We start from the raw sequence: 12,300 nt of genomic DNA, 5'->3' as shown, positions 1-12,300 counted from the left end.
TCGGGAACCCTTTCTTTAATTTTAAATTCGGCAGTTTATACCACTGTGCTTGATGCGGAAGTGAAACAAGAAGTAGAAGAAGAAGAAAAAGGAGAAGAAGAAGAGAAAAACCGACTTAATATATAAACCGCTTTTTTACATGAAAAAATGCTCAATGATCCTTCGCAAACGAAGAGTAATTCCCACAAAGCGGTCGTCTGAATAAAAGTATATACATATATAAATTGTTTTAGCATCCCTTCTCGGTTAGGCAGGGTAGGTTCGACGAGAAAGGGGATGCGGGCTGAGAAGAAGAACCGTCGCTTCACGGTATTAGGCGATTCGTCCGTCTGTTCGTGAAGATCGCGTCAGTCGTAACGGGGAAAAAAGGGGTGGAGGTTATACACGCCGTACGGAGTTTTTGTTTGAGAGCCTTTTAATTTTTAAGCCTCCTAGATTTCGTCTCTAATGAATTCAGCGCCCCCAACTTGCGTCGCGGCGCCTGCGTATCGATCGGCAAGGTCCGTCAGCGATATGGAGATGCGCTCCGGCCCGGTATTAATGGATTAACTGTCACTCGAGCGGAGGGTTCATCGCACCCCCGCCTCCGATGACGAACATCTGAGGAAAGACTCCGCGTTCGGAGTCGCGAATTTTCACCGTCTTGACGGTGGTTGTACGACGACGCGTTGCGGATGACCCTGACCCATCTTTCATACAGAACTCATCAGCCTCTTCTAAGCCCAAGTACAGTCGGCACTAAATCTTAACAACGGCCATTTTATCCTCGGCAACGTGCCTAAGCAACGTTGCTGTGTCATCTCGCGCGATGCAGGCAACATCTCAGAGGTATCGGCTACTCAACGAGTCGCATGACGGCGAACGAACTCCAGGACATTGTCATCGTGCTCTAGGAAAAAGGCGTTTCACGGTTAGCCGTGTAATCACCGTCGTTTGAGATCGCGTTGAATTATTTATGGCATTTCACGTGGAATGATTAAAATTCGTCTCCCCCCCTCCCTCCCCTTTCCCGTCCCCCATACCTCCCCCTCCCCCTATCCCCCCACCCACAAACCGCGCGCGAAGGCGTCAAGACGCTAAATGGTCCAGTCCAGTAATCATGAGTCTAATCTAACTCGTCCGGCCTGGCCTCGACTCTGAATGCTGTAATTTACTTGATTCACTCGGCAATTGGGTTGCAACATTCAATTTACATTTTTGGCTATCATTTTACGCGCGGACCTCTCAATCTTTCGAAAACGAGTTCCTGCGAAACGGCGGACTGGGATTTACCGAAAATTGTCAAGTAATGGGAAAGAAACGGTAGACAAGGAATTTCTGCAAACATTTACGCAATAGAAGTAGGTACCCTTGTCCATTGGTATCCGTGGGAAATTCAAACTGTTTTAGAAAAATTAGAAATCTTATATTACTTTCAAGAAAACATGAAAGCTCCTTCGAATTGGATAAAGTTACTTTGGTCGAACAAAGCTAAAACTTTTTTACCTAATGGAAGGATTTATCGGATTTGACACAGTGTTATTCTTTATCAATCCGCACCGTAAAATCTTCAAATCATCATCAAAGAGGAGGAAATGTTGTTTAATAAAGAAGAAAAAAAAAATCCAGACGAAGCTTGAAAGTCGGCTTGACAATTGACACGTATCTTTGGTATCCAGTTAATTTTTTTTTTTTTTTTGTATACCTTTTACTTATACCGATAGCGCAGTGTACTGGAACGATATTCGGAATAAGTGAGACGAAAATTTCCGGTGCTTGTAAAATATTCGACGACAAACCTTGCGGCGGCGCCTGTAATGTATCCTGTGGAATGCATGCATTTTCTGCCTTTGCGGAGCACCTGTGGTAGCCACACTCGATTGGCTTAAACTGCATTCGGCGGATCATGAAAATAGGCTGACGATAAAGTTGCCTCGGTATGTTCATTAATCCATAAACTGATGTCCGTGACGAATCGCGTGTACACCAAGTAAACAATTTAGTTAAGAAGTCACATAGTCACAGTCACAGGCAATGATACACCGGAACACGGATTAAGCAATGATTATTGATGCCCTGATTTAGTATTTGGGATAATTTATGAAAAGTTGTCATGAATTCTCGGGAATTGAATATAAATTTTGAGCTGTTGCGTGATCGAGTCCTCCACAAATTTCCTCATCGCGATAGTCTTATCGTTTGTTATTTACAATAAGGAAAGTTTTATGTCATATACACATGTTCAATGGCGTTTTACTGGGAGATAAAAAATCGTTTTTCTCGACTATGTGTAATCGGCTGCAAACAGTGATTTACGCTGTACATTTGCTGCACAAATTGCGATCTATTCGCAATACTATAGTATCACTTTTCGATAAGATTAGCGACAGGGGCATCAAACTTAACAAGGATGAATTTTATCTGTGATTTCTTCTGTTGAGTTGCAATCTCTCGGGCTTCGTTCGGTAAGATTGTCTCACGCTCATGTGAAAAAGGGTGAACCATGCAAACTACAGAATATTCCCATTAATTATATTAAGGAATATTTCTGATCACCGGGCAACGACATTATCGATGCATTGAGATTCCTTTTCTGTTAAGCATTAACAATAGAGACATTTCAGATGCATAAAAAACAGAACATTCTTAGCCTTCAAATTTAATTGTCTTATAATTTTACTGAACAATTGTGAAAATGACACCCAAAGTATTTGCAAGAAGTATTTCCAAGGGATATTGTCGTCGGCATTTCTAGAACGTATCGAATCATGAACTAAGTAGCCGAAGTACAATCGATCAAAATAACTGTAACAATAAAAATGCAGCAGTTATCGCAATTTATTGTTTGCTCCGGGTGCAATCACACTAAAGTATACCTTCGATAAGCACTAAATTTCAACAATTGATAACGATCATTGGCAGCAGCGACTGAACAAATGAAGATGATAAGAGAAAATAGTCAGGATGATTGGCAAGAAGAAGAAAATTTTTCACTCGCTACTCGTCTCATCAGATCGTGAGTTATCACAAGTTTCTTCTATTTTGTCAACGCACGTATCGATTTCTTTATTTCTCCTGTAATTATTTGGATAGCTGCAGATATTTCAGTATCAGGTACAACTGCTACAGGTACTACAGGTTTGCCGTAATGATTTCCATATGCGCATAATAATTGTGCTTGCATCTACTTGTGTAGAAAGCGCTTAGAGGTAAGAAATCCATGAACAGCAGCTGACACCACTTTTGTCGATAAATAGTACCGAGGCTTAGTCTCATTGATTTGATGCAACAACAAAACGGGTTTGCCACGTGCAACTCCAATGTTGTCTCTAACGATTACAGTATTAACTCCCGTGTTATTACTTCAAACAATTATACAGATACCGACGCGATCGAATATCCTATACTCGCTTCTCCTCAATCGTTCTTCTACGGAGTAAAATAGAGGATTGAAAAAGTCTTTTGAAGCTAAAAATCCACTTTGAGCACACTCCTATCGAAGATTTTCAGACGCATCGATAGTGGTTGCTGTAAAATTTTCGTGGATATATCGACAGTTGAAAAGGTTCCCGTTCCCTAATCAGGATATTTTAACGGGACCCTTCGCACATAACTTCTCGTCACGCTTTACAGTTTGTCATGGCAGATGATGGTCACTAACGTGGGAATCAAGGAATTATCAGGGTGATCTCCAAACGTATCATTCAGTTAGGTGTTTCGTATTTGACGTTGAGGGTGGAAGAGGGGCAAAGCAGCAATCGCTTGGTCAAAGGTTCAGGACTCTTTGAATTTCGATAAAGATATTCCACTGAAGTCGATTAAGTCACTGCTGAGAGGATGAAGCTGTGACAGGTAAAGGATTCAATGATGCGATCAATTGTAGGTGACTGGATATCATGAATTTTATTGCGAGTGTACGACGCGTTCGCGTAGTGGGGAAAATTTTGAACATGATTCATGAACATTGAGTAGACCGGAATTTTACTTATCTCGGTTTGAGTGTTTCCACACACCTTGATTAGCCCTAGCATCTAGTTTTCAGCGACCTTCCTAACGCATTAAATCACAAGCTGCGTTTAGCGCGCTCAATTGCACCATCCTATTTATTTTTGAACCAAGGTAAGCACATCGCACTTTACTGACAGCGGCTTGGGTGGATTAAGAGTTATTCGTATAACGCGTTACTTTCTCGGGTCGGTCAAGTTTACTCTCTTTTCAGCAGTGGAATTTTTCTAATCCATTTTCTATGAAAATCTTTGAAACATATTCGACGTTATGAATTTTCGAAGGTACTATCATAGCTCACCCGAACGTGATGAAAGGTGATGTATCATTTCCCATCCAATGCTTCCTTTTTTCACACCCTTCTCTTGCCTCCAAAACGTTGTCTTAATCTTATCAACGATTTTTTTTCTTATTCGTTATTTATTTGTGACATTGTCGAGCTTCTCGTAAAATGCAGGTTTTGTAATTTTTCAAATTCTGCACCAGTTAATGATAGTCGTATTAATATTCAGGGTGGGATTCATTTCTCTCCTATTTATTTAATCAAATTCCACAAATTTAATTTGTTTATAGAAGTAACATTTATGGCTTCCATGCTCTCACCGATATAGTTAACTTGTTTGCAGAACTTAGTTGTAAACGAAAAGTGTCATAAAATTCCAAAACCGATTAAAATTAAGGCTCATAATTGCGTCCAACACTTTTGATGTGCGTAACTTTTGACTCTCGCGACTTGTCCAGTTATATTTCGCAGCAAAAACATTTTCCCTGCACTTGAGCATTCAAGTTTTCGATGGTGTTTTAAATCCATGTGATTGTACACATGAAACTGTATTTCCAATCTAAAAATATCAGCGTCACAATGTTTGAAAATAAAAATGGAAGATTAAATTCACTGTTTAGTCACATCACTTTTTTCACCACAAATTAAATTGGTTTTCGAATTTTTATAACCACTTTTCTTCAAAACCAGTATTTTTTAATAACCTTACCAAATTAAAACAAGTATTAGAGTCATTAAAATTATGTCTATTAAAAAGTTCTTTTCAGAACTACATAAATTAAATACAAGAGTTTATAGTTTGAAAATTGATATCAAAACTACGATTATCCTACTCAGAATTTTGTGCAATGGTCTCTGTAAACGACGAGGTTTGAAAAAAAGAAACAAAAGCGAGTGATTGTTTTAGACTGAGGGCAATATGTATAAAAAAAAACTGGATCAAATCTGAGACGGCGAGAGTCAGAAGCTGATCGAGGTTAATCCAGGTATTCGAACATATTATCTCGAGGCGCAAAAAATATTATGGCGACAATGTGGCGATGGTCTAGGTCAGGATAATTATTCAAAAGTGACGTTTTGACGGCAAGGAATACAGTCGGATATACGACATTTTGGTATAATAAAGTATAAAAAACAGCCAAATGTCAAGGATGTCTAGAATCGCACATTTTTGGCATCACTTTCAGTTACTACGAAGTTGATGCTCGGCCTAATGAAAAATGAAATTTCAGCAATTAGTAAATCGCTATTAGCGAGGACCGCTCGGCGAGCATGCACGGTGGGCAATACGCCGATTAAGTAAGACAGCAATATAGGAGGAAGAGTTTCAAGCGTACATACACGAGAGTACGTAAGTCTGTTCTATTAAGCCATAATGGACGCACAATGTGAGCAGCAAGTTCGCTCTGGAGTAAGCTATCTGACAAGACGCGGGCATCCTCATGCCGATATACGCTTGTGGTCCGATCTCTGAAGTCTCGGAGAGTGAGAACCTTCGAGCATCTCTCGGGAAATCCCATCGCGGGGATTTTCCCCATTTTTCCATTTCAGCGAATGGACTCGACAAGTGGAAACTTCTGCTCAAACCCCGGCGAGACGTTGCACCAATTGCTGCTGATTTTTATGACGGCATGAGCCGGTGATGAAAAAATGAAAAATAGAGGAAGCCTCGCAAAATTCCGTGCAGACTTCGTGGCAAAAGGACCGGCCGTTTGCTCTTGTCCGTTTGAATCTTGCAAAGGAATATTACGGCGGTGGTGGGGGGGGGGGGGGGCTACGGCCGGCACGGCAAGGTGGTGACTGACTAGATACGTTTGATAAGAGCAGGACGGACGGACGGACAAACGTCTTGCGAGATACGCACACGGAGATCCAGCCGCTGGATGTGTTTGATTCGCGAGGTGGGGGTGGCGGAGTTCCTAGATCCTCAATACGTCTCAACAGCCGAAGGATCTCGCCCTCAGTCGGGATAGAATATCAGCACTTTTCGGATGCGGATTCATTAAGAGCGGCTCGATCGGCGTTTAGGTCTAATTAGGGCTGCGCGTCTCTCCGGACGACGTTGCAAGTTCGCGTTAGTCACTCGGTTAATTTGCTACATTTAGTTTAGAGCCTCTAACGGTGGGTGGCAGTGATCGTGTTCCTTGGAACATCATGCGCATACCCGCGAGCAGACCGGGACTGTGCGGCTATAGCGAGCATGAAGCAGCGTAAATAAACGATAAAGAAGACTTTATTATTTATAATCTCTCTTGTCAGTTGTTAGAGAAACGGTATAGCGGCAGAGCGTCTTTCGTTCTCGAGTTCGGCGTCACGGGGTTTTTTTTTTTTCCCATCTTAGTCAATCCTACAATCCAAACTCTCCCTTTTTCATCCGGTCTCTATCGTCGTTTATCATGCGGTGATTCGTAGGTGTTTAGAATTACGCAATATGTGAATTAGACATTACTCCATCCAGAAGTGAGTAAAAGATAAGATAGAATAGAAGAATAGAAACACGGCTGCTACGCGGTAGAGAGAGAATACACGTAAATATGGCACACCTGGCCGGGGTAGAAGATTGAAAATTTTTCAACGATGTTTACAACGCGTCAACAGTCTTCTGGGTAACCGATCCGAGATAAAATCGTCGCAATAGCTGCTCACCGTCGAGCAGAAGTCTTGCCAGCATGAAGAAGCCTGACAATAATTCAAACCACGATAGAAACGGTCCGGAGCATGTCAACCTGCTGAGAGTTCCTTCCTCGTCACCTCAGACGCCGACGGCTCCGAACCGAGGGCTCGAAGATGTCTTCAGAGAAATGCCGATCACCGAGGACACCGCGTGTGGAATTTGGTGTTTCCGCGGTCCGAATTTACAGAGATTCGCGAACAAGAAGGCCTACGTTTTCCTCTACGGTGTCCTCGGCTGCATATTCTCCGCAAGCTTTGCTTACTTCAACGGGACCATCACCACAATCGAGAAGAGGTTCAAGATACCCTCGAAAACTACCGGTAAGAACATCCTCGGTCCGAATCGTGTTTGAAGAGCGGGATTAACGCGTCAAAGAGAATTCAATTTGCTTTTATTCTCAACAGGATTGATTAGCGTGGGCAATGACATTTCCCAACTATTTGTATCCGTCGTACTGTCTTATTACGCCGGTCGAGGTCACAGGCCCAGATGGATCGCCTTGGGCATTTACACGGTAAGTCTCTTCTCCGGCGTCTGAGTCAATTTTCAGTAGCACCGTGCACCGTCTCTGCTTCCTGAAAAACAATCCCAGTCCCCGCTTCGTACTTCCCTCGCCATTGTACAGCTCGATTCATTATTTTCCACGCGAGAGCTGGTCTACCTACCGCGCGTTTAACAGAGGTAACTTAATTGTCAATTGACGTCGCGGTGCTTACAGCGCGGAGACTGTCTGATAACTCGATCATATTTGCACACTCGTCGTTTCCATTACACTGCGACATCATACGCGTCCCCCTGGGTCTACATCCCAGGTAGCACACTTTTCGTGATAATTGTCGAATGAATACATGAAAAATACTTCTCTCAATTGACAGATATACGGTGTGAATGTTCATCTGCGATGTGGTACAAATGACTGTCGATAAGCCTAAAGTGGAAGCTGTGTTTCAGAATATTCTCAAAGACACAGAGATCAAGACAAAGTCGAAACAAAAACTTGATATCACGTAGAATTCTCCGTATAGCAAATGTAATAGGATTAACAAAATCTTGTCGATCGACAAAGCTTCGGAATTTCGCTTGACCATTGCTCTGATGACGACAAGTCGATAACTGTTGACTGTTAGCTGTAAATTGACAACGTAGCGGAGAATCGTGAACGTCTGGTTGACGAGTAGTCACCTATCGGTTCAAAATACACGGGTTTGATCAGCCAGCAATAACTGAAATATGAGTCGATCGCTGTGCGTAACCTTAGGTATCCGCCGTATAAACTGTGCATCCACGTATCATCATCAGGTCGTTGTTTTCTGCTGCCTAACGATGCTGCCCCACTTCATGTACGGTCCGGGTGAGGACGCACTGGCCTTGACTAAGGAACACGGACCGCTGGAGTCCAAGAACTCTACGGTCTTCATGGACAAGCAGCGGAAGAACCTCTGCCTCGGCAAAGAGGGACGGGGTGCCGAGTGCGATGAGGCGGAGGGGAACTTCGCGCCCCAGGTGCTGCTGTTCATAGCCCAGCTAATATCTGGGGTGGGCGGATCCCTCCACTATACTCTGGGCGTCTCCTACATGGACGACAACATAAAGAAGTCGAAGACTCCGGCGCTGATCAGCTTCTCCTACTTCCTCCGGATGCTGGGCCCCGCCATCGGCTACGGCCTCGCCTCCTTCGCCCTCAAGTTCTACATCAGCCCAACCCTGACCCCGACCATCACGACCCAGGACCCAAGGTGGCTGGGTGCCTGGTGGTTGGGCTGGATAATCCTGGCCATCCTGCTCTTCATATTCGCGAGCATAATCGCCCTCTTTCCGAAGACGCTGCCGCGGGCCGCGGCTCGGAAGGCTTTGGCCCTGGAGAAGAGCAAATCGGCGGCAAGTTTTCCGAACGAGCAGGAAACCGAGCTGCCCACCTCGATTTCCGACATGATGAAGACGTTCAAACGTCTTCTGACCAACACCACTCTCATGTGCAACAACCTCGCCGCGGTATTCTACTTCTTTGGTTACCTACCATACTGGATCTTTATGCCCAAGTACATAGAGATGCAGTACAAGCAGTCCGCCTCCATCGCCTCCCTCATCACCGGCACCGTTGGCCTCGTATTCAGTGCCTTTGGCATCCTCCTCTCAGGGCTCGTCATCTCCAAGTACAAGCCCACAGCACGCTACCTCGCCGCCTGGAACGTCATCGTCGGCGCCGTTTCCGTCATGGGCATGGTATCCTACGCCTTCCTCGGCTGCTCCGCCAACGACAGTCAGGTCTTCGTTCTTCCCAATGGTGAACTCCGTACCGAATTACCGTGCAACGAACACTGCGCCTGTGATTATGTCACCTATAATCCAGTTTGCTCGGAGGACGGCCACACCTTCATTTCCGCCTGCCATGCTGGATGCAAAAACCTCCAGGTCAGTTATTATGCAGCATCGATTGAGCATCGGTCAAAATTCTGGGTGAATGAAATTCGGGTTTAACGTTTCGAAATTCAGATCCCTCAGAAGCGAATGAATGCTAATTAGTGGAAATGACGAGAAATAGAAGTGGTTTGTATTTCCAAGAACGTCGAAACTTTTGTAAATTAGAACCGCCAGAATAATTTATATAATTTTGATCCACGTTTTTTCAATCATGACCACTTCACCGATCTACTCTAGACATGAGCAGCTGATGCAGAAAAATAAATAATTCTCCACTGATTCCGTTTGATTGATAAATGCGATAAGTCCCATCACGTTTCACTGGCAGGCAAATATCAATGCATGCATGAATATTTTTTTTTATCGAATCTTACCGTCTTCGCGAGAAATAAGATGATAACTCTGAATCACATTTCTTGAGTCAAGATTAATTGAGTAATTCTCGATCCAGGTCGCTGAAAATGGAAGTAAAATATTTACCCAGTGTAGCTGCGTCAAACCAAAGGCGTCGCAGGCTTTTTCACTCACCCTTCCCTCCAACGTGACGGTCTTCACGGACATTGAACTTTTGGAAACAACGACAAAAATTGCGGACATGCCGATTTTGGGCACCGCCCTTCCCGGCGCCTGTCCAGTCGACTGTATGGACAAGTTTTACGTCTTTCTCGCTGTTGTTTGTCTTCTGAAGTTCAGCGGTGCCACCGGAAGAGCCTCGAACTTTCTTGTTTCCGTGAGGTGCGTCGATGAAAAGGACAAGACCGTCGCTATGGGATTTGGTTTGACAATAATGAGTCTTTTCGCATTCATACCATCGCCTATTCTGTTTGGATTCATTATGGGTATGTTTTAGGGTCTTTTGTAAGATATAATAACGATAAGATGGCTGAAATAGTGGATGAATTTAGAGAATTCATACTTCGATAACCGAATATTAAATTCGATTGGGGTTTATTTAATTTGTAACTATGTAGATAGAGTTTCGCTTACATAATTTTTCATATTAGAATAAATAGTTAGGAAGCATTTTTACTGAAAATATAATTAATCATTTCACTCGGTGATACGTTTTGTGGTACCTGTGATGTCTCAAAAGCGGCTTGATTAATTATGTTTAAATTTGGAGACGGTATTTCTGGATGATTAATCCGTTTTACCACAATTCTACTTTTCTTATCATCATATTTTTTTAATGAGTTAAATAACAAAGTTGTAAATTTTGAACGAAAAATTAAACCCCAATCTGAAACGGTCAACATACGCCTATTGTTTGAAAAATTATAGAAAATTTCGGATCATGGGTAAAAAGGTGAATTATCCAAGAACGCTATAAAATTTGATGTAAGTTTGTTCAGCGGTTTTTGAAACATTTTGAGCACGGAAAATATGACACCGAGTAAAAAGGTTGCCGTTACTGTCGACGACTATGCTTTCTATCATTTGATTCTAACAAAAGAAAATATACAATTACGTAACATTTTAAACATTGTTTGAGAAATAGAGGCGATAAACTAATTGACAGAACTGCGAAACATTATTACTGAAGTAAAGATTGAAGGGATTCAATTCTAGACTATACCGCGGGTTTTCTGTGAAACTTACCGGTCAACGGTAAAAAAAATACCGTGTTTATATGTTAAATACATCTAACGATACCAATCGGAGTTTCAATTGTTGACCTACTGGCCTTAGGCGGTGAGTTTCACAAAAAATTTACGGTACATGGAAATGATTCGGAGTGTCGAAAAAAAGAAAATGATGACGGATATAAGCGATGTGAAGAATTGAACAATTTTTGATTTTTTTTCAGACAGTACTTGTTTGGTTTGGGGTAAAACTTGTACCGGAACAGGAAATTGTTGGCTCTACAACGGAGAGGCCCTGAGATATTTGTTGAACTTTACCGCCGCAAGTGAGTATAAGATGTTTACGTAATACACGTGAGCATGAAAATTAGTTTCGAAGGATGATCGAAGCTCAAGCTGTACACTCATAATTCATGCGCATAAATTTTCACCCAGTATTCCTATAACTACAGGCTTTGTCACAATTGGTACAATATTCGACGTGGGCGTTTGGTACTTTGTCAAGGACGTAAAGATCTTCGACGAGGAGATCGAGCTGGAGGACATCGCTGAAGACACCGCTGACACTTGTGAACCAAGAGGGAAATAGTGGAGTGAACACCCTCGAGAATAATAAAAACGAATTCATCGTCAGAAACAAGACTTCCCAAAGTACCTTAAGCATCTCCTTAGATATTTATAATTAAATTATACAGTATAGGTACGACCATTTCAGCGGTACAAGTACCGGAAGCATATTTTTCTACGTGTATACCTATCGACGTCATTATACTATTCTATAACAAGTTATATGTAATTTATAGCACTTGCGTGAATAACAGAAATCGTGTCAATCCCAGATATTCCAAGGTGAATAATTCTTGCAAGACGGGAATGTAAGACCTGGAGATGGCAATAAAAATCTAAACAAGAATCTAAACACTTTAAAGGAAAACTTCGAAAAAAGTTCAATCGCTTTAGTTGTATAAAATAAACCCAGTACCGTCATCGCACAATAATGATACATTGTATTATTAGAATTAAGTTTATCCGTTTCGAATGTCTCCATGTCTAGACTCTAGGTCATCCGCTTTATAATATTCTCGCTGTCTTTAGGTCACCCACTATGCTAGCCGTCAGTACTGCTGATGAATTATAAAAATGAGAAATTACGAGACAAGGAAGATACGTAATCAATCGTTGGATGACGCACGCAGCGTTCATGAGTTTTTCAACAACTTATTAATCAGGTAATTTCAACATTCAATGTTTGACTAATCGAGTTTTATCCAAAGCTTGAAAATCAATTTATTATTGGGCGTCATTGGCCGAAAATGCATTTTCGTGGCATCGAACAATTTCACGGTCAATTATAT

General features: G+C 42.3%; 1 protein-coding gene across 2 annotated transcripts; it reads left to right on the top strand.

Moving 5' to 3' along the window:
- The first annotated feature begins 6,581 nt into the window (after positions 1 to 6,581).
- On the top strand, positions 6,582 to 11,864 carry LOC124303350 (solute carrier organic anion transporter family member 74D). 2 transcript variants are annotated; one of them, XM_046760442.1, is made up of 6 exons: positions 6,582 to 7,261; positions 7,346 to 7,455; positions 8,241 to 9,353; positions 9,814 to 10,201; positions 11,170 to 11,271; positions 11,398 to 11,864. In XM_046760442.1, exons 1-6 carry the CDS (start codon positions 6,937 to 6,939, stop codon positions 11,532 to 11,534), a joined length of 2,175 nt encoding a protein of 724 aa, XP_046616398.1. In that variant the 5' UTR covers positions 6,582 to 6,936; the 3' UTR covers positions 11,535 to 11,864. The 2 variants fall into 2 exon arrangements, with proteins under 2 accessions (XP_046616398.1, XP_046616399.1); XM_046760443.1 differs by having other exon boundaries at positions 11,174 to 11,271; positions 11,398 to 11,539.
- Positions 11,865 to 12,300: the final 436 nt, after the last annotated feature.

Source organism: Neodiprion virginianus, chromosome 4 (genome assembly GCF_021901495.1).
Source record: "Neodiprion virginianus isolate iyNeoVirg1 chromosome 4, iyNeoVirg1.1, whole genome shotgun sequence".
Taxonomy (NCBI): domain Eukaryota; kingdom Metazoa; phylum Arthropoda; class Insecta; order Hymenoptera; family Diprionidae; genus Neodiprion; species Neodiprion virginianus.
The sequence above is the reverse complement of the archived record's forward strand: the minus strand, read 5'-3'. Positions and strand labels throughout refer to the sequence as shown.